Genomic DNA, 23,046 nt, shown 5'->3' with positions numbered 1-23,046 from the left:
CCAATGTGCCAACTCTCATCGCTTCCTTCAACCTTTTGAATACATGCCTGTGCACCCTTGGTACTGCAGTGCTCACTTGTTCATTTATTTCACAAGCCTTGTTCGAACACTGCTATGCTCTTTCCCCTAGATTGTAAGCCCCTCGAGGCCAGGGGTCAGATATGGTTGAGGCTTGGGCAGCTAATATGGTATTGGGAGCTTAATGAAGCCCTGGTGATGATGGAGGACATAGGGGCCTTTGCAGGGGGCGGGGGGGGAATCAGGATTTTTTGAAGCCCCAAACTAACTCACTCTTTCCAATAAGAGTCACTACACTTGATTCTTAATTAGCTTCTTAATCAGACAATTTTACGCTGATTGAAGAGGGTGGCTTAAATTTTTGGTCTGAATGCTACCTCCTCATTATCTGTCTAGTGTTCAGGAAATAATTAAACCATTTTAATGGATAGATGCCTGAAGGGAAGGAAGGTGCACCTGTTTTTGTAGATAATGCTTGTTTGGCAAAAGTTGGAAAAGCACAAACTACCTCATCCGCATCCACTCCCGAGCCCTCTCTCTGCTTCTTGCTCTACAGATTACTTATCGATTCCTTGAGCAGCAGAATTTTTTTTAATGAGGGATGATGGGTGGGGCTCATTTGATAGGGACAGGTCAAGTGGGCAAAGTTGAAGAGATGGGAGAGAAAGAAGATGAATGGGAAAATGGATAGAGAGAAAGAGAGACTAAAGTTAGAATAGGAGGAAAGAAGGCTATTGGTGAATGGAGGCGGAGAAGTAGTAGAAAAACAAAATAGAAAATTAGAATGCATGGCAATAGCAGAAATTCAACACATTTTGATTGAGTCCCTTTCTGGGGCTTTCTATTTAATTTATCTAGTAACCACCTAACAAGGTGCCCAACCCTGGGCTGTATTCACTGATACAGTTCTAGAAGAACTGCTGCCTTCATCTTTCTCACGTCTCTCCATCTTTCAGGGGGCCTCTTCCTGTAGGCTCCATAGGATGTCGGAACCCTTCATTTGTCATCCCCGAGCCTCCAGCTGAAATGGCCCTTTGCTCGGCCCATGAGGATGGGAGGGAAGGCGGCCATCGTGAGTAGGTTGTCCTGCCTGCACAGCTGCCCTGCCCCTAACTCACCACAGCGCTGTCAGGGATTTCTCCCTGACGTGGCATCCCAATCCTCCGCTGCTGAATTTTGGCCTTTGGTTCTTGCTGGGTCCATAGCGGTGAGACACAATTTAATTCTGTTTAGTTAGCATTTCCTGAACCTACTGTGTGTTTCTATGAGCACATGTGATGGAACAAAAAACAGATTCCCATGATGTACGAAGTTAACAGGCCAAGGCTGACTGAGAAGTATGCAGAGAAGAGCTCTGGTCCCCTCAGTGACACCAAATCCTGCTTCCCACCCTCACTTCTTCTTCTACTAGTATCCTAGTTTAAGTGACATAAAGGTTGCAGACAACTAACTCTACAACAGTGCTTCTCAAACTGGAGAGTTTATGAAAACACAGACTCCTGGGCACCACCCCCAGACAATCTGACTCAGTAGGTCTGGGATGAGGACTAAGAATTTGCATTTCTAAGAAGCTCTCAGGTGATGCTGATGTATGGACCACACTTGAGCAGCACTGCCTAGAACATGGTCCTTATCCGGACCTACTGCCTCACGGAAGGCTCCGAATTTTGATCAAAGAGCTATAGGTAATTTAAAAAAATACTCTATTTCCAGATGTGACAGACATGAAAAGCTCAGGCAGCTGAAGAAATGGATACTTCCTCTCCTAGACCCAAAGACTTTTGGGTCCAACAATTTAGGGTCAACTCACTGATGAACATGTATTGAACATTCAGAGTACCTGCCACTTACTAGCCTTGTGGCTTGAGGTAAGTTAATTCCTCTTTCTGAGCCTCAGTTTCCTCATCAGAAAGTGGGGGCTGCTATCCCCTTGCTTATAGGGTAGTTATGAGATTAAATGAGGTAATGAATCCTGCATGCTGATGCTTACACTGTGCTGGGCACACATTTACACTCAATGCCACATGATATTGTTTGTTTGGGGGAAATTACAGGACAGAAAAAGCCCACTCATATCTCCTCCTCCTCCTCCTTTATTGCCAACCCCGTTCCCAGCGAGAAGCACCTGTTCTTCTGTCTCCTAAGTGTCCTTCCCAATCCTCAGTCATTGCTTATAGATGAATAACATGCTAGACCTGAAAGGAGCTCTGGAAACCAGCTGATTCTACACATGTCCCAAATATCCTTGCATTGGTGTAACTGAGAGGTCCATACCTGGAAGTGTGTTTCTGAAGCTCTGCCCTAAGATACTGTAGATTTTTTTTCCTGTGGGTTTTTTATGAGGCTTAGAGCTCTCACTATCTGGACAGATACTAACAGAACTGCATTTCTCAGCCATGCTGGGTGGTGATGGTGAAGGTCATGGTGATGGTGATGATGGTGTTAGTGATGAGAGTCAATATTTATTGAATGTTTACTATGTCCTATCACTAAAAGGGCTTTGCAAATATGGTCAACTTATCACACAAACCCAATAAAGGAGGTGATATTATCTCCACCTTACAGAACAGGAAACTGAGCTCAGAGAGCCCTCTGCACTCAGGTGGAGCTAGGTGACTGGCACTGAATGTGAGCATGAGTAAAGCCAAGATTTAAGAAATGGGTACTGAGGGGAAAAGTGTATGTGTGCGTGTGTGTGGTGTGTGCTCGCACGCGCGCGTGCACCTTATCCATGCTCGCTTGTATTTTCTATTAGATGGAGATAAAAGATTCAAAAGCCTAAGGAACTGTGGAGCCACAAGATGCAACGGTCTTCGGTCCCTGAATCACTGTGTGGAGGAGAACCTCCCACTGACAGGAACTTCTGCTGGGTTAAAACACTGAATTTGGGGGCTTACTTTTTTTCTATCTACCAGAGTTACCCTAACTAAAATACCTTCAGTGCTAGATTAGGGGCCACAGAGAAAAGCAGTTGTGGCTCAATGGCACATTTCACGTGGTCTCCAAAATATAATAGCTGGCTTGAGCATCCACTTTAGTTACCAGATTGTGGCTATTTCTAACCACAAACCCACCATCAATGGACAGACTTGCCACCTCTGAATCTGTCCCAAAATGTGCTGCAGGCACTGAAGGCAGTTCCTAAGAGCTGTTCCTAAAATATTTGAGCCCTGTCAGCATAACTGGAATAACTGAACTGCCTCCCAAGGGGTCTCCTTGGAGGGGGACAGCGCTTGCTTGGCGTGTCTACTTCTAAATCGGTCATCTTCATCCTCCAAGCATCCGGCAGCTCAGGCGTGGAGAAGGGAGACCATGCACAGGAAGCGGGGGTAGGGGGATGGAGGGGAGGTGCTTAAGGAAGGGGGTGGGGGGATATGAGTTAACAGTTAATCCAGAAAGTTGGATAAGCCACATGCAGGTAACAGAACATGGACCGAGCATCGTCTGGCCCATTTTTGTGGCTGATGCTTACGGGTTGTTTGGCCTGGCCCAGCAGTGTTGGCAATCCCCGCAGTCACAATTGCCAGCCTCCGAGAGTCATGACCTCTCACAATGGAAGTAATTCAAAAATCCTGGAATGTCAGACCTGAAAGGACCTTGTAGGTTATCAGGTTCAACCCTCTCAGTTTATAGGTAAGTCAGCTGAGTTGTAGAGAGAGGCAGTAACTTGCCCCAGGTCACAGAGGTAGCTGGTAACTTATCTGCTCATCAGATCTAGGTCTCCTGCTTCCTAGTCTCTTCTGCTGCAGCAGGCTGCCTCCTCCATATTTTCAGTTTCCTAATCAGGGAATTAAGAGGTTTGACAGGTGAGGTCATTTCTACCCAGAAGGACGGAGGGAGGGAAGGAATCCTTGCGGCATATATGTGTTTTTTGTTCATGTGAATTAAAATTAAGCTTGAAAAGCAATGTTTTCACAGCCCTGCTGCCCCCACCCCCTGCCCACTTGCTGTAAACTGGGATTTGAATCCCTTTATCTCAGAGGGCAGGTACCAGGTACCTCTAAGTCATAGGAAAGTTACTCAGTATACTGCACACAGAGGAAGTTTTAACAAAACCTTTTCTATAATTTCATCAATTACCCTAGCCCACTGTTTTAAAGATTTGGAGCAGTTTCAGAATCTTGCTCACTCTCCTTACCCTGACCCCATTTCACTCACAAGTGAAAAACAAACATGATGAGGATGAGGTCCTCATTTTTGCAGAGTTGACTTCTTGGTGGCCAATCTCTTGGGTCTGTGGAGTGAAAAAAAAATGTTTTTGGTGCCAGAGACCTTAATTAATTTGCTCTTGTTATATCCTAATAACTTGACCCACTGGAGCAGAGAATGTCCCATTTGTTTCCTGGGTAGCTCTTTCAACTTCTCTGCCGGGGAAGACAGCGTCATTAGAGATGACGGAAGAGAAGGCAGGTGGAAAGAGGATGTTCGATGTAATCAGATCTGCTCATTGAGGGGACACGGGTGAGGGAGCCACAACCTTCCGGAAGAGGCACTGCTCCAAATAATAGCAGATTCTCAATTATGGGAGGACTCTGGGTCAGGCTCTCCAGGCTGTGGCTGGATTCAGGTTTTAACTGTTTGGGCATACCTTTATTGAGTGTCTACCTCGAGGGAAATCTACCCTGACCAAGTACCTCCTACCCTGGTCACTGATACGTATAAGTGTCTGCTCCTTTACATGTGCCATCTTATTCAATCCTCTCAACAAACCTCTGAAGACAGTATTATTCACCCATTTCACAGATGGGAAAACAAAAGCAGAGAGAGGTTATGCAAATCACTTAGGGTCAAAAGGTTAGTAAGAAACTGAGCAATATGCAGTCCCAGACCATTATGTGGCACCACTCCTGCCACTTCGGAGACCCAGCACTCTGGGTTTTGTGGCTCAGTCCCTCCTGCTGTTTTCTCATCTTCTGTCTCCTTCCATCCCTTAAGTGTTTAATGTTCCCCAGGTCTCTGTCCTTAGTCATCTACTCTCTGAACATTCCTCCTAAGTTATCTATTCAAAATCCACAGCTTCAAACACCTCTAATTGTTGCCTTCCAAATCTGTCTTCAACTGCTTACTTTCCTTACCTGTTCCCCTTCCCATCAGTTACCAGCCATAGTCAGAAATGGTTCAATGCCCTCTACATCTTCCTCTATGTCACAGGAGGGGACCACCTGTGCACTAAAAGAAAGCCTTTCCCTCTTTCTACCCCAGCAAAGAGACACCTTCCTGGCCCTGCATTCTCCTCTTTGCAGATAATGTCCTCCATGTGTCTTGCATCTCTTCTACTGCAAACTCTTGACTTAGCAACTGCCTCTTGCCTCTCTGCCTGGATTTTAGGTTTAGGATGGTCTTTTTTTTTTTTTTGCTGCCTTTGCTGAAGAGATATACTTTGGTTCCCATTTGTTTCATCCATTGCCCACCCCATTCTCATGCTCAGCAATGGCACATAGTCCCCACTCAAGCCAGAGCCCCGGGGCTCCCACTTGCCTGAAGGAGTTCAGACGGTCCTATCAAGTCCACAACCTATGTGCTTCTCAAGGTCATCCCATACACTTCTTCCCCATTGCTGCTGTTTTGCATCTCTTTCCTTCTTGCTCAGACTATTACAAGCATGTTTCCAGCTGGCCTCTCCCAACGTCTAGTCTGTCCAGCTCTGATCCATCCTCCCCAGAGCTGCCAGAGCTGTCTCTTTAAAACACACATCTGATCATAATTCTTCTCTGTATAAAATCTTATCAATCCCTCCCCATCACCAGCAGGGTAGTCTGAGCTGCTTAGCACATGATTCGTGATCTGTGAGGTTTGGCTCTTGCCAACCTCCCCATCCCCATGACCCACCTCTCCACCCTGGCTCTTTGCACCGAGCCATATAAATCTGCCCAAAGTTTCCTAAGCACACCTTGTTCTCGCATGTCTCTGTGTCTCTACACATGTTCTGCCTGGAAAGTTCTTCTCCACTCTTCTGGATAAATTTTGACATATCTTTTAAAACTAGCTCAAGAATAGGGTTCCTTCCTTTAGAAACCCTTCTTGGACACCTCCAAGAGAGAGTTAATTGCTCTCTGCTCTATTCTACCTTCTTCTATATCTTGTAAAACTCCTGCTATGTTGTGATTTATTTGTAGACTGTGAGCTCCTTGAGGGCAGGGACTGTGTCTCATTCACCTCTGTGTTAATATTCCCTAGTTTCAGGAACAAAACAAGACATCCAACAAATGCTACTGAATGAATGGATCTGACCATCCCAAGCCCATTCTGATTCAGTCATTTCCTGTGCTCACTCACCTCTGTGTCCCGGCTCTTATTATTGCCATCAATAATTACCTTGTCATTGAGTCATTTGTTGAGACGTGGATGGATCTAGAGACTGTCATACAGAGTGAAGTAAGTCAGAAAGAGAAAAACAAATATCGTATATTAACTCATGTATGTGGAACCTAGAAAAATGGTACAGATGAACCGGTTCGCAGGGCAGAAGTTGAGACACAGATGTAGAGAACAAACGTATGGACACCAAGGGGGGAAAATCGCAGTGGGGTGGGGATGGTGGTGTGCTGAATTGGGCGATTGGGATTGACATGTATACACTGATGTGTATAAAATTGATGACTGATTAAAAAAAAAAAAAGATCTAGTACAAGGGCTTCCTGCAGTAGATGCTGAATAAAAAATTTCCTCCCTGAAAAAAAAAAAAATACCTTGTCTGCCTCCCCAATGAAGTGTAAGATCCTTGAGAGCAGGTGCCCTTTCAATAAATATTTCTGAGTGAAGGAATGGATTCCCTAATTTCATGCTAACCAATAAATTTAGCTACCCACATCCCAAGTACCTTTCACCAGAGTGTCACAGGGAGACAAACCACCCAAATTTCTTCTCAACTTCTCAAGCCTCCCTCTCAGTTGGTGTCAGAACAGCACTGATGAAAAGGGAGGTACAACAACGGCTAACCTCCAAAACCCTGAGTATGGGACAGGAGCAGCTGGGGCTCACTGAATTTCTTATTGTTACCAGCCATTACTCTATGGGTCAAGATATTACTGGACCAATTTCCCCTCAACCTGCCTCCTCATCCAAGCCCTGCATTTGCAATTTCACAGAGCAATCAGAGATGAAATAGGCAGTAAAAAGTGCCCAGGAATTGGAGCCAGAAGTTCGTGGTCCAGTCCTCAGCTCTGCCATCTGCTTAGTTATGTGACCTGGAACCCAACTTCTTTAAACCTATTCTCACCTGTTAAATATGGATAACACTTAACCCTGCTTATCTTTTAGGGTTGTTGGCCCCTTTCTCAGTTCCTCTCTGTTGCAGGGGTTTGATGGTTTGTTCTGTCTACAGCAACTTACATCTGGCTTTCACAATGGCACAGATCGGTCTAGGGAGTTAGGACTGTAAGCCAAGAGATGCTTAATCTGTAGAGGCAGCCCGTATCCCAGAATATACAACCCTCTGATATGACCAAGTCCAGAGACATTGTCCACAACCCTGGACCCATGCTGCATCAAACAGAGAATCCAGACCTTCCTGGCAACCATTTCAGGCAAAATCCTTTGGTGAGAACCAAAGACCATTGTCTGAAAGTCATTGCTTTCACTGATTGACCTGGAGGCCAGCCAGGTGGACACAGCCATGGATGGGGCTGATGTGGCTTCACAAGCAGCCAGCTGACCATGTCCCAGACTCTGCATCCTCTTAGCTTCATGGCAGAGAATATCTGCTGAGCTGGTGTTGGTGCTGAGTGGAGTTTCTCCTCATGTGCCTCTCCCACTCTCACCAACTTTCCCTTAGCACACCACTCTGATAGAAAAGGTAAATACATTTTTAAGGATAAATTAAACCTCAATATTATGTTTACTCAGATTTAGACTATCTGAGGCCATTTAAGAGTCTAGGGAATAGACCAAGGTGTCTGAAGAATAGAGAAAGTTCAAAGAATTATTTTAACAAACGGTCTTATTCCTTTCTTACTCCACCTCTTGAGTTAACATGGGGCTAGACTCATTTTCCTTTCTCCCCAGGATAAAATTTCTATCCAGGTACTAAATTGCTCCATCTATCCAAGCAGCTTGGATCTATGGATATGGATTCTTTCAGTCAACATTTTTATTTACCCAACATCTCTTGAAAGCACCCACCTCCCTCATTTCCACTTCCACCCACTCTCTGGTGAGGATCCCACTCTTCCTCTGCCCACATTTTCACATCACCTTCTTCCACTCTCCCAGGACTTCTGGAAGGAAAGTTTCTTCTTTTCCAATGCAAGTGAGCTACATGATTGAGTTTTAAAACTGGTGACTGCCTCAAAAGTCTGTAGGTGCCCCCCTGTGGCTCTCTGTGGCTTCCATCTTTGTGCAGTAACAGGACCACATCGTGCCTCCTCCTGGCTGGCCCAGCCTGGTCTCTGGCCCTGTTCTAGCTTCTCTGCCTTCCATCGGTTCAGTGAATCAGGCCAGAAGTCCAGATTCATGAATGGAGGCAGGAAGTGTAGGAGAGAAATTATGGCACACTCTCCTTCTAGAGGAACAGACTGGACCCTGGGTTGGTATTCTGGTTTGTTTCCCCTGAAAATCTGACGAAGGTGGAGTGTCAGCTGGGTTATAACCTTGCCTAAGTTGGAGGTGACCCCTGACGGGTGGGTGCTTTACCATGAATACAGCTGGGAGGCTGTAGCATTGGGCTTTCTGAGTCCAGTGATTCTGGTGAATAAGTGTGACTTTTGCGGGGACCCTGGAAACTAGGCCAAGATGGGACCCACTGTTGTGGATCTCATCTCCTTGTTTCTGAACAATCATTTGGGGGCTGAGAGACTAGCCCTAGACTAAGATAGGGAGTGTGGGGAGGACTTGCCTGCAGAGGTAAGCTGGACCTGCCTTATGGAGGCTATGGGTCCTGGCCTGCATTCCTCTAAGTGGATCGGGTGCCAAACATGCTCTCTTGTAGTTCCGTGAGTCTGAACGTCTAGTCGAGCCTAAAAATAAAGAGGCTCCGCCTGATTTTCCCTTCCAGAGAGCCCTGAAAAGCTGATATTTTTACACCCACTTTTGCAGTGCTGTGTGTTCCCCCCCACATGCCAACTGACCAGAACATGGCAGAGGAGAAGAAGTGTCTCGTACTTGAACTTCACCTTTACAACCACCATCATTACTCTTGATCATCATCATCATCATCAAAATCATCATCATCACAACCAGCACAAGAATGTGTGCATTCCAGCTCCTGCCTGCCACCTCCCACTCTCTTAACTACATCACATATTACTCCCTTTTTAACTTTGTCTCCCAGCATTTTCTCCTAGGGACAGCATCTCCTAAAAAAAACAAAAACAAAAAACCCTGAACTGAGAGCCCCACCGTGCTGCCTGAATTAGCCTAAGACAAATTCTTCAGCCTCAGAGTTTCACCGTCTGAAAAATGGGAGGAATAATCATGGCCCCTGGGGACATGCTTCTGAAACAGAATTAGCTCCAGTTAGGATCAATAAAATAATAGAGCAGTCTGAACTTTTTAAAGGTGAGATAGTCTAAATATAAATATTTCTGACCACTTTTGGATGGCACCAAAAGCGATTAGGGTCCCTATGCATTCCCCTTCCGTCCGACGGCTGTCTCCACGCGATCACTGGCTGCCAGAGCAGAATGGAGAGTTCCTGGTGTGGCTGTACACCTGGGCAATGATGTTTTCCTGAAAGCTTGGAAGGAAGGACAACACTGTGAAAACCCGCAGTATATGGCTCACTCGGCTTCTCCCATAAATGGAGTGACTGAGTGCCACATGTACACAAGAAGAGAGAGGAAAGTGGGCCGGGGGGAGGCAGGTAGATAGAGGAGCCAGGAAGAGACAGAGGAGATGGTGCTGAGGAGCCCTCCCCAGGGGAGACACCATGAGCACCAGGCAGGCCAGAGGAGGGGTGCTGGGCGGCTCAGAGCCCCAGGGAGCAGGCCTGCGGTGAAGGCCCCGCCTGTAAGTGGGCCCAGGTGCGCTCAAAGCCATAGGTGGCATCTGTCGGTACTCCATAAGTGACTCTGCGGGATTCCTGGTATCTGATGCGAGGATAACGGAAAGAGCGTTAGACCGCCAGTTGGGAGACCTTGCTTCTAATCCCAGCTGAGCAATCTTGAGAAGATTACTTCCCTTCCCTGGGCCCCTGTTCTCTCAGGTTCAAAACAAGGGAGTTGCACTGGTCGATCACATGACCAATTCTCTTCTATGTCCAGTTCTCTCCGTTTTCAAATCTATGGAGCCCTGACTGGGAGATGGTATTTATGCTCCTCTCTCTCACCCACGCTCCCTCCAGGGGAGGAGCTTATGGGTGATTTCGTTGGCCCATGGGCTGTGGGCAGAAGGGACAGGGTGCCAGTACTGAGCAGAAGCTCTGAGAAGCACTGCGGGTTTCCACCCATACTCCTGTGCTCCTGCGCTTGGCTAGAAGAATACACCCCAGTATTCCCTGCTCCTTTAGCCTGGGCCCCAACATGAGGAGACGGCCTGAACCTAATACACAGTCAGAAGCTAAGTCCAGCCAAGCCCAGCAGAACCAAACCATCTTGCAGACCCATGAATGGGACATAAATGCTTGTTGTGAGGCAGTGCGACTTTAGAGTTGTTTGTTACTGCAGCCAAAGCTGATTCATACACCATGTGACAGGAAAGCATGTCTCACAGATGCGCGCACCAGGGACTGATCAAAAGCCTGCCTGAAGGAGAATGAAGGGCAGCTGGAAGGGCCCCTATGGGAAGGCTTCCACTGCTTCCCCCTCCATGCCAGAGCCACACACCTCCATATGGAGACACACCTGGTTTTTGGCATCAACAGCCTGTGCCTCAGCAGGAGTAGGAAAGGAGTCTGGTAGGAGAGGGAACTAAATTAGAATGCCTCAAAGTCAAATTTCTCCCCATCCACAGTCCTCTCTCTTCCACAGGCCTCCAAGCCTGGGCGGTCTGTTTCTTTCACTGCCTACGTGCCGTAATTAAAAGGCTCTTGAACTTGGGGGTGGAGGTTCTGGTTTAGCCAGCAGGGAGAGGCAGCAAGATGCTTAGACAAGTTTACAAGTTCCAGCATCACTGGTCTCTGGCTGCTGTAATCAGTATGCAATTCTCCAGGCCTCTCTGATTCCCAGTATTAAAGGACCCCAAAGAAAATGAACACCCTCTCAGCCCAATTCTAGCTAATAGATGTCTTCTTGCCAAACAGAGTAGTGTAGCATATTTGACATAATACACAAACTGATGTGCGGCGAGGACAACTGTGGAACTCTGGTACTCTCAGTGCTGCAGCCTAGGGGGTAACCTGAGAGGTCCAGGTTGGGGTGTATGACCAGGGCTTAAGCATGCTTCATTCACTCAGAGAAAACGGGGATCATTCCCCACCTCCTCAGTCACTTGGATGAAGACTTCAGAGCTGACAGCCACAGTCATCTGTTGGGAAAAACAAAGAGCCCTCCACCAACCAACCTAACATAATGGAAGAGGAGGGAACGTACATTTGGGAATGGTGTAAGGGAACAAGCAGGAACTGCAGTGGTGGGTTTCCAACCTTTTGCTAAAACACTGAAGGTTTTAAAACAAAACCTTACCTGGAACAGACACATATATAAACAGATGAAAGTGCAGAAGCTCAGGGTGAAGCAGGGGTGAAGTTTCAGAGCCTGTCTGTATAGCATTTCATTCTCCACTCCTAAAAGTGGCTCCTGAAGTTGTGTGTGGAACCCCAGAACTATATACACTTTGTAAACCACTAGGCTAGAGAAAGCTTGGGCATTAATAGGCTTAAAGAAACCTGGGAAAAAAGGGAGCAGGTATCATCATGGCTGTTTCTGGGCATCTTGCTGTGAAGAGAACGGAATTAAATGTATAGGCATCCTTTGTCATGACTTGGCAACGGTGGTGCACACAACAGATAAGAGGCCTTCCAAAACTTGCTTGAGGCAGGTAGACTGACCAACCTACCTTTCTCAGATACTTTTAGGACAAGGCTCCTTATTCTTATCTTCAAGTGGGAAGGGCAGATTTGCTTGGGAAAGACCTAGATCTTCCTCCTTTGCTCTGCCTCCTCTTACTCCCTACTCACCCCTCAAATCTAAGCCACTGGCCCCTCCTGAGCTCACAGGTCTCAAGCCTGGTGCCATCTCTGCTTTGACCTTCAAGAGGGAGGGACCCTGAGGGATATGTCTAATTCATCAGCATGCAGCTCCCCATTTCCGGTAGAGACCAGCCCCAGACCCACCTATGCACACCACATCCATGAATCCATACATCCCGTAGCAGATCTGGAAGAGGAGGTCTTGGCGCTGCCATTTTGCTGAGGGGCTGAAGGTCGACCAGATGAGCCAAGAGATACTGGCGATGAGGAAGAGGGAACCCAGGATGGCGGCTGCAATCTGAACCTTCTCAATGACTGTCAGAGAGATGGCCTGCCACTGCAGAGAAGAGAATGGCGGGTTAGCAGCTGCTTGGATGCCCTTACCCCATGTCCGTCCCATTCCCATCCCTCCTCCTTCTGCTGTCCCAGCCTCTCGCCTCTGGATTTAAACCTGGGCTTTCCAACTTGTCATGAGATGGCTATTTTTGCAAGTTTCTGAGGCTGACACTGTGCTTTTGATGTGGAGGAAACCTGTATCACACTAAATGATCAGAAGTCATTACAGGGAGTGGGTTCTGGGCGGGCATGGCTGGGAAGGAAGGCCTTTGTGGTTGATGAGGATACAGACAGAAACAGTGGAAATGCAGAGTGTAGGTGGTGTTCCGGGTCCCCAGAATATTCTTTTCTGAGCAACATATTATTTTCTCACGAACAGGTGCTGAGAGGGCACAGGCCTTTTTTTTTTTTTTTTTTCTTTTTTTCACTTGTTTTCTACAACAACACTTGGCATGTCATTTAATATACATGCTAGAGATTACCAATTCAACAGACAAAGAGAGGACACAGGATGTGGGGGAGAGGTAAGAAAAACAGTATAATTTACTGACCGTATATGGACACTGAGATTTCAGGGTTTTTTTAAACAGAAAAAAGCACTATGCTAACAGCAGTATTGATGGATGGGTTGAAGGCTAGGATGTGGGTGGGTTTCCACTCCAAAATTCTATGAGTCTATGGCTGGTCCAGGTAGCATAGACCTAGATGAGCCATGAGTTGGATTTTAGTTTGGAATTTATTCATGCTCTTGCTCAGCAAATATGTACTGGGTATTCTCTGTGTGCCAGGCATCCTGCTAAGTGCTGAAGACAAAGCAGTAAGCAAAAACATACAAGACTTCTGCCTGCATGGGGCTTTTCATCTAGGGAACACAGACAACCAAATAATTATTACTACAGCAATCCATCTGGAGTAAGAAAGGGAGGTACATGGCATGTGAGAGCCTACAGTAGGGGATTTCACTTCCCAGAGGAAGTAATGAGTTGACTGGGAATTTACTGGGCAAAGAGACGAGGGAAGCATGCTCCAGCAGAGGGAAGAGCATGTGCAAAGGCCCTGTGACAGAAGAAAGCATGGTGAACATGAAAACCTGGAAGAAGACCAGAGAGGGCGGAGCAGAGAGCAGGGAGTATGGGGTGAGACGACTGGGAAAATAAGAAGGGAAGAACACGTGGGAGCTTGAAGAACATGCACAGATTTTTGACTTTATCATAAGAGTAAACATGATGCTCTTGAACAGTTTTAAGAAGGGAAGAGACAGGATCTGGTTTGGGAAGGTGGAGGGAAGGACAATCTCCTGACTGTAGCAGTTTGCATAATGCCCTGCAGAGAGCACCCCCAGAAGGCATTTCAGGAGACATTGCAGGAGGCATTTCAGAGGCATTTCAGAACTCTCAAGGAAAGGCGGACAACCTTCCTTCTGTCAACAGTGAGCCCTCCCTACACATTAAATGGCCTGGATGGAAGCACTGATTCTGGCTCCAGCCAGGACTGACCAGAGGCCCCTAAGGAGCTGTAACCACTGGAAAACATTTTGCTTGCTAGTCTAGATGTAGGACATTAGCCTTTGCACTTAATTATACAGATCGCATCCCATCACAGGTAATTGGGCCTTTAGATTTTCCACTCTCCAGCCTAGGGTTACACACAACAAAGGCATTTTCCAGAAGATGGCCTGATCCGACCGACTCCTCTCATAGATGACAAATGCTTCTTCCAGAGCCTGCCTCACGGTCTGTGAAGCGCTCCTGACTGAGCTTTCCGTTTCCACCACTGTGACATCAATACCCTCCCTTTCTGCTCCAGACTTCAAAAACCCCAAATGGAGAGGCACAGGAAGCTCCCCTTAATCCCTAAAGCCCCTTCCTACCAGCCCCTAAGCCACCTGAGGAAACTAAACAGTGCTCCCGACTACAATTTGAAGCAGGAAGAAGAAAGAGCAGGACGGGGTGATATGCACAAGTCTCTCCTCCTGTCTGTCCGACGGGAGGCTCCACAGAGCGGCAAGGAGAAAGCAGAGGACAGGAGAGCTCTGCAGTCTCCCAGGGAGGCTGGGAAGGGGAGAAGGGCTCCAGAGGCACCAGGCTCTGCCACCGCCAGACCCCCAGAGCTTCGTCCCCAGCGAGATCCTGATCGCAGCGTCCTGAGACTTCTCCGTGCCCTGCTGTGCTGCAAATGGAGAGACAAAGAGGAAAGCTTGTGAAGACGGGATGATTCCTTCCTTATAACAGGAAGGGGAAGTGAGCAAGGGCCAGGCGACCCAATCCTAGCCCAGCTCTTCTCCAACTTGTGGACTGTGACCTAGGAGAAGTCAATAAATCATCAAGGGGCTTCCCTGGTGGCGCAGTGGTTGGGAATCCACCTGCTAATGCAGGGGACACGGGTTCGAGCCCTGGTCCAGGAAGATCCCACATGCCGTGGAGCAACTAAGCCTGTGCGCCACAACTACTGAGCCTGTGCTCTGGAGCTTGCAAGCCACAACTGCTGAGCCCGTGTGCTGCAGCTGCTGAAGCCCGTGCCCCTAGGACCTGTGCTCCTCAACAAGAGAAGCCACCGCAATGAGAAGCCCGCGCACCACAGTGAGGAGGGGCCCCGGCTCGCCACAACTAGAGAAAGCTCGCGCAGCAACAAAGACCCAACGCAGCCAAAAATAAATAAATAAATAAATAAATTTACCCCGAAAAAATTATTAAAAAAAAAAAATCATCAAGACTTCCAAAAAGTGGAGGTAATTGGTCCCTCCTTCTTCCTAGAGTATTGTGATGGTTAAGTGAAATTAATCAGTGCTCTGAAGGGTACACGCTGCCATCATTTCTGTTCTTCATCATGTTTCAGCAAAAGTACAGCTATGCATGTCAAGGTGGGGCTACTTATAACTGTGCTTAGCAAACTCCGTGCTGGGCACTGCAGGGTAGAGGTTAAGGGCCAGACTCAGAAGTCAGACCCCTTGGATGTAACTCTGCTCCACCAGGGTGACCTTGGACAAACTGCTGACCCCTCTGTGCCTCTACTGTCTCATCTGTAAACTGGGAATAATAATAGTACATTGGGTTGTTTTCAGTATTAAATGTCATAATATATGGGAATACCTAGAACAGTGACAGGTCCCCAGTTAGCACTAACTAAATGCTCATTAATACGATTGTAGTTCAGGTGTAGCAAAGAGGGTGAGAAGCAGCCACAGAACCTTGAGACCACAAGGCTACCCTGAAATGTCCCCTTTCTCAAGGGGCTCTTTCTAGAAACAGAGCTTGCAGAAGGTCACTGAAATAACGTGCTGTCCTGTCCACTCTTTCTCACAGCATTGTATGGGGCATGAAACAAGAGGTGAGAGATCTGAGACCTGGAAGAAACTTTCCTACTCTGACGGCAGAGGTAGCTCCGGCACCCCATCCATTGCTCTGCTCACTCGTGGCAGGGCCTGCCTGCTCCATCCTGTACCACAGATGGTCGGGCTGGCCTGGGAGAGCAGAAGTTGCCCCACCATGGCTGAGCAAGCAGCCGTCTCACACTTGGCTGAGCCCGAGCCCAGGACATGCAACTGGGACAATCTGGGCCACAGTCACAAAACACTGCTGCTGGTCCAGACTACATCCTTCTTCTGGTACTATCTGGAAAAGTGAAATGGCATTTACTGAGCACACACCATTGACTGCAATGGTCCACTCACAATCCAGAAGTAACAGAATCAGAGAGTCTCCAGTGACTAAAAACTCACAGTTAAAGACACGGTAGAAACTTAAGAATAAAGCCATAGATCAAATTTGTCAATACTGCCATCTGCTTACCGCCCTTATGAGATTAGAATGACCTTTTCTTTTCTTTACCCCCAGGAAAAAGTTATCCCTAAATGGTTCTTCATTTTTTGTGTCAAGGGCTGATTCCTGTTTATGAGCCAAGGGCGGAGCCAAGGGGGCACTTGGGGAGTGGGCTTGTGGGTTTGGACTCTGACCCTTTTCCAAGGTTTGAATCAGCTGAGAAGGAAGGGAAGCGTTAAGGCACTCCAGGGCGTGGAGTCAGCTGCCTCACGGCACTGCTATTTTAAGACACTTCAAGATTTGGGAATGAATGGCTAAAGATGGGACCAGCGCAGGGAGAAGCACTTCTTATTCTGACCCCTTGGTACACTATCAGGATGGCCGAGGTGCCTGGGGGCTCTAATGCCTCCTTCCGGAAATAAGCCTCCCCCCTGGCCCGCATGAGTGGACACTGCAACTCCAGGTGTTTCCAGCTGCCCTTCACGCAAAGATCCTATGCCACCATCACCCCCAGAGCACTCGCCCTCCTGGGGCTGCAGGATTGACTCTCCCACCCCCTCGGAGAGGAGGAGAGAGACAACGGTGCCAAGCTGCTGGAGTTCCCACCCTCACTAGCGTGCTGGTTAATTGATTACGTGGCAGCTTAACTGTCTGACCATGCGTGTGTGGAGGTATTTTCAGAAGCAAAGCGCTCTCTCTCTCTGTGGGTGCCTCGCAGGGGGAGCTGTGTGATTTGGAGGATTTACGACGCGGTGCAGGGCCTGCCAGCTCCTTGGGGGTGATGGATGTGTCCGGGGCAGGGCGGGAGGGGTCGGGGAGGACGGTGGGGGGGCCCCCTCAGTTCTGACAGGTCCAGCCCTGTGTGAAGCTGTTTCGCAGAGCCCACCCGAGCCCTGGCCCTCCTGCCCTTGCCCTTCGCAGACAGCTCTTCAGAGTCTCTCCCATTTCTTTCTCCCTTCTTGCCCCCTCTTCTCCTTTCCTCTGCTTCCCTCTCCTGTCTCTGCTCCGTTTTTCTCTAGTCCCTTGTCACAGGAAGGATGGTCTATGGCCATCCTTCAGCAACATCAGCATCATTCGATAGCTCGTTAGAGACTCAGGCTCTCAGGCCCCACCCCACACGCCTGAATCACAGTCTGTGTTTCGTCAAGGTTCCCGGTGAATGATACATTCAAGTTTGGGAAGTACCACTGAGTCTCCTCTCTCTTTGTCTCTTCTTTTACGCCCTTAGCTTTATCACTGTCTTTCTCCTCACCCTCCCACCCTATCTTTTTCCCCTCCTGCACTCGTCTGTCCTCCGGTCTTTCTTTCTTGTTTTTTTCCTCCCTCCTTCCCTCCCTCCCCTCTTTTCTTCCTATTCCTTTTCCTTATCTTTCTGATTTCATCCATTCATTCAGTCATCCAATTAGCTTACTTATTCTCTCTCTTCCATCTGATTCTCCACATTTCTTTACTCCTGTATCTATTTCTCTCTCTTGGCCCCAATCCCTTTCTCCTCTTCTGGCTGAGGCTTAAGAGAAAACACAAAAATTCTTTCACCCCCTCCTGCCGGGTTGCCATCCGCGGTCTCGCCCACCTGGCCCATCTCGTTCTTTTTCTCCAAACCGCCCAGACTCTAAGGTGAAGTCGTCCTCCCGCCGAAAAGCAGGGGGTGTGGGAAACCCCGGGACGGAGCCCCAGCGTCCCAGCGGGCAGCCCCCGGTTGTACCTGCAGAGGGTTCTTTGTGCTGATGGCGATGACGTGGTACTTGTAGTAGCACAGCTCGCAGCTCCAGCAGCCCCGCTCGCTGATCCACTTGATGAGGCAAGGCTGGTGCGTGCACTTGACCGAGCCGTCGCAGCGGCACGGGCTCAGCAGCTCCCCCTGCAGGGAGAGAGGCGGAGGGTGGTGAGGCCCGAGCCCCGCCGTCTGGGGGTGGCGTTGGGGGTCTGGCCGCCTGAGTGCTGGTTTGCCCCCCAGCCCTCCCCGTCTCGGGGCAGGCCAGACCACAGGCTTAGTTGGGAGGCCCCAGACACTAGGGGGGAGGCCTGGGCTCCAGATCCCCAGCTTCCATGAAGTCAGCTAACAATTCTGAGCCCGGGTCCTACTCGGTACTGCCCAAGTCCTAGGGTTTCTGCGGAAATGAGTCGGGGGATTTCTGCGGAAGCCCTCTGCCATCCAAAGGGGGTGTCAGCCTAGATAGGCTTCTCTTTAAAGGCTCAGCCAGGGGTCTCAAACTCAAGTGCTCTCAGGGCCAGACAGGCAACACAAGTGACAGAAGCCAGCTGGTGGGGATTAGGACGGATTGGAGGGCCCAGACCCCAGTGAAAGGGACAGCCATTATCAGCTGTACATGTGGGAATCTAGGTGACACTTCTTAATGTAAAATCTCCCCATAGTCAAATGTCAACAGCGAATCCAAGATTTGAATACAGTATATTGTGAGGATCATTTTGCCTAAGTCCGGAGCTCTGGTCCTGAGCTTTCGCACTCTTCTGAAGGACAGCCAGTAGAGACCCAGGTCCCCTCTGTGAAGCCTCTTGCCCCTGGTCCCAGAGTGACAAAAACATAGCAGGCAGGCCTGAATCCTGGGGACCTAGGAGGCTGGGCAGGTGCCCTCTCTGAAGGCCTGGGGCCCTCTGGGCACGTCCCTCGGGCCTGGTTGGGAGTGACTGGGAAGCCCAGCCTGGGGCAGGCCTCGAAGCAGGGAGGCAAAGACGGTGGCTGGATTTGAAGCCCCTTGTGAGTGGACCGCAGAGCTGGGCTCAGTCTCCAGAGCACGCTGCGACCATACGTCCCATGACCACGACTGAAGCCTGCGTCTGCTTCCTGCTGGGCCTGATGCTGCGGCCCCAGGGTGCCTCCTTGAGCCTCCCTCCCTGACTCCTCTTCTCTCCTCTCCCCTCCCTTTCCCCTCTCTCCCCCTGTGTGTTCTTTTTCTCCCTCCTCACTCAGGGTCTATCATTTCTTCTTGCTGAATCCTGTCTACCCAATGCCTTCATATACCTTCTCAGGGACTTTAGCAGCGGGGGCCCATCCAACTCCCCAACCTGTGATCCCTTCTGATCTATCCCGTGGCCTCCCCCTTCCTTACTTCCTATGCCCTCCCTCCCCCTACTCATCTATTTTGGGAAAATGTCTTCTGCCTCACTCCTATCAAAGGATCCAGGAGCTGCCGTGCACAGCCCCATTCCCTACTCCCCACGCTGATGTATTTGGGATATGGCCACTTAAGCCATGTCTCTGTTAGTTTGGGGATTTCACTATTCAGGAAACCACATCTTGTTCCCAACTTTGAATAAGCAGGCACAGGAGCTCCTGACCTATAAGTTACAGAGCTTCATTTGTATATTTAATCACGCTCTTGGCTGTAGACTGTAGAACCAGCCATTTCCTCCCAAGATGCTTGGAATCATCCTTTCCTTTCACTTCAACTTGTATCATTCAAAGACTGCCCCTTGGCCTGGATGTGTTCTAGAGTGTCCTTTGGCACCTGGTATACCTGTCAAACTGCTTCTCTGTCTTCATGATGGTTCCAAAGCCACCTCCTACAGGGAGTCATCCCTGATTTCTCTAGGTTGAGTGCAATGCCTTGATCACTGAGGGCCGTATCAGCACAACCTTATGAGGCTCTCTGCATATGCCTGTCTACCTCCCAGAGGAGCCCTGGAAGGCAGGTATGGGGGACGTCATTCATCTTTGCACCCCATTCCCCCAGCACCTAGCCTACTCTCAGCAGGTCCTCAACAATCTTTGTGTTTGAGTGAGTGAAAACATAAGTCAGGCGTCTGCCCAGGTTTCCTGCCTGGCCCTGAGGAACGGAGATGAGACTGCCCACTCCATAAGAACAGGAACCATGTCCATCTTGTTGACCTTGGGACCCCAGCATCTCACGCAGTGCCCAGCACTCCCTGTATATATGTACAATGAAGGAACATGGTGGCAGAAATGCTCAGGCTGCCTCATCCCCATAAAGTCCTCCTTGGTTCCCCACTCTGATCCTCCAGTGTTGACAGGCCCCCTCACTGTGGCTGAAGGCCTGGAGCCTTCCTATGCCCACTGTGAGAGCACTTCCCCATGTGTTTCTGGGTCACTACACTGTGACCCCTCACAGAAGCAATATGTATCTTATATCCATCTTTGCACCCTTAGCACCTAGTACAGTGCCTGGAACAATTAGACAATCCATCCCACTTTTTTTTGTTTGTGGCCGTGCCCCGCGGCATGTGGGATCTGAGTTCCCCGACCAGAGATCGAACCTGCGCCCCCTGCAGTGGAAGCACAGAGTCTTAACCACTGGACCGCCAGGGAAATCCCACACTCTATCCAACTTTAACAGTGCAGTGCACACACAGCTGTTTGATGTATAAGAGGTTTTGCTCCTCTAGGACATGGCCAGCCTCTGGCTCCAGGTGGGCAGCGGTGGCTCCAGGGAGAGAAGCAGAGCAGGCAGGAGATGCCCACATTGCCGGGCACTCACCACAGCCATTGAGGCCCTTGGTATTGAGAAACTGCTGTGTGGTTCTGAGAAAAAAATAGGAGGGGGAGGTTGCGGAGAGGTGCTGAGGGAGAGGCAAAAGCCCTCATTATTCATGGCAGTATTTCTTAGGCTCGTTAACTCTAAAGGATGAGCTGGGTTTGATTAATCGGGTTGTTAAGCAGCCATGTCAAATTGCCAATCAAGTAAGAGACATTACTTCCGGTCCCTGGCAACGGTGCCAAGCAACAGCAAAGGCTGTTCTCCTTGCTTTCCAAACGGCAGCCATGAGACAAGGGAGGAAGAGCCGCTGGCCAGGCATAACTGATAACAAGACCTGGGCTCTCCATCGTGGCTCTGGATGTGGGACCATCACTGGAGCCCCTGAGTTATCTGGAGAAGGAGGGAGCATGACCTGGCCTGGTCCCAGTGCCTGGCCACAGGCCAAGAGGCCAAAGGTATGCAGTTTCCCCTGGAGCCCCCAGTCCCCCACGCTTTCCCTTGGCACCAGACAACCCAAAAGGCAGGATAGGGACTTGCTTTCGGTGCCACAAATATTAGAAAGCAAGGACACCAAAGCTGTTAGAAAAGTTTAACTTCGAGGAAGGAAGCAATCCAGGATTTTAGAAAGAAAAACCTGCAAAGAAGCTATTTTAACCTTGGCATTCACGTAAGTTTTTTATTTTATGATTTAGCATATTTTTATGTACATTGGGGAGGAGGGCCATAATCTTTTTTGTGTTTAGGGCTTCTAAGAGGCCTGAACCTGGACACTGTACCGTCTTTGACTGGTCAACCTGTGCTTCTTCAAGAAAGGAAAAATGGAAATGAGCCAACAGACAGCCAGGTTCAGGTTAGACTGAAGGAAGGTGTTCTTTGCAGTAAACTCTATTGAAAGTTAAAATGGTGAAACGTGGAAATTGAGGTGATAAACATCTCTCAATATAACAGAGACCCCTATTGAAGAGAAAGGTTAAATGACCAACTCAAAGTTACTCAGCCAGGGACTTCCCTGGTGGCACAGTGGTTAGGAATCTGCCTGCCAATGCAGGGGACACAGGTTTGAGCCCTGGTCCAGGAAGATCCCACATGCTGCGGAGCAACTAAACCCGTGCGCCACAACTACTGAAGCCCGCGCGCCTAGAGCCCATGCTCTGCAACAAAAGAAGCCACCGCAAGGAGAAGCCTGTACACCGCAAAGAAGAGTAGCCCCTGCCTGCTGCAACTAGAGAAAGCCTGCGCACAGCAACAAAGACCCAATGCAGCCAAAAATAAGTAAATAAAATAAATAAATTAATTTTTTTAAAAAAGTGGTCACTCAGCCAACCAGTGGCATGGCCAGAATGTAAAGCCGGGTCTTTCTGACATCAGACTCTGAACTTCTCATCACACTCTGCTCATGCCCCCCTTGCACGTGGGCTCCTCCTGTCCCTCCCGCACCTGTGCCTATGGGTCTCTTCTGTGTCTCTCCCTCCCTGGTCCAGCTCCAGCCCTTCCGCCAAGTCTCCCATGACTGCCAGCTACAGACCCATCCTCTCTCCCTGCGTCATCACCCACAGTTTGGCCCTTAGTCAGTCTTCAGTTGTTTCCTCTGGGATTTGGGGTGCTCCTGCATGACCCATAGGACTGGGCACGTCATAGTTCCACAATAAAGGTGCATTTACTGGCTGGCCAGGCACCAGGGTAAGGCAGAGGACAGGCCCCTCTGGCCCAGCTCCTGAGGGTCCAGCCTTTGGGCTGGAGGATTATTACAGACTTGTCTGCAGTGTTCAGCAAACTCCGCAGTGCAGAGCAGCTCATTAAATGCAAAGGGCACCAGACACTTCCTCAATGAACAGCTTGGAGCTTTGGGGCCCAGAGACCACCCTGGGAATGACTAAGGCAAGAAAAACAGATCTTCTCTAATCCCCGGGCCCCCATGGGACACAGTGTAAGGGACGGGTGAAGGGCATGGTTTTGGGAGACCAAGTCCTTAGGTTTAAACGCCTCTTCAGCTCTTACTGGCTGTGCAAACTTGGGCAAGTCTCTTAACCTCTGTGAGGCTCTGTTTCTTCATCTTTCCATTGCAGGCAACTCTTACCTCCTCAAAGCCTGGCTGTAAGAGTGGAGTGAGATCATGCATGCAAAGTGCTGGACACAGAGCCTGGCCCAAGTAAGTCCTCTTGTGAAAATATTCCAATTCGAACTCGCCTTTCCATAAGGACTTTAGTTTCATAGTTTTTTTCTACTACAACTCTAATCTATGCTCCGACAATCAAATAGGTAAGACGGGAGCCATGCCTTAAGTAAAGGGTCAACTAAGCCTAGAGGGAGGTTGAGATAAAAGAAATGCCTAAGAGAGTCCACCCTGGTGAGGTGGGTAAGGGGTCGGGATACAGGTCTCCCTTCTGGCCCAGGACTGTCCTCTGTGTTACCA

General features: G+C 49.0%; 1 protein-coding gene across 1 annotated transcript in view; it reads right to left on the bottom strand.

Moving 5' to 3' along the window:
* Nucleotides 1–23,046, bottom strand: part of MARCHF4 (membrane associated ring-CH-type finger 4) — a 99,662-nt gene that overhangs the window by 4,999 nt on the left and 71,617 nt on the right. The window contains exons 2-3 of the mRNA XM_068543785.1: nt 17,882–18,037; nt 12,227–12,419 (exon numbers count right to left, since the gene is read on the bottom strand). Coding sequence (XP_068399886.1) covers nt 12,227–12,419; nt 17,882–18,037 — 349 coding nt within the window. The remainder of the gene's footprint in view (nt 1–12,226; nt 12,420–17,881; nt 18,038–23,046) is intronic.

Source organism: Eschrichtius robustus, chromosome 5 (assembly GCF_028021215.1).
Source record: "Eschrichtius robustus isolate mEscRob2 chromosome 5, mEscRob2.pri, whole genome shotgun sequence".
Taxonomy (NCBI): domain Eukaryota; kingdom Metazoa; phylum Chordata; class Mammalia; order Artiodactyla; family Eschrichtiidae; genus Eschrichtius; species Eschrichtius robustus.
This window is presented reverse-complemented; position numbering and strand designations above follow the sequence as displayed.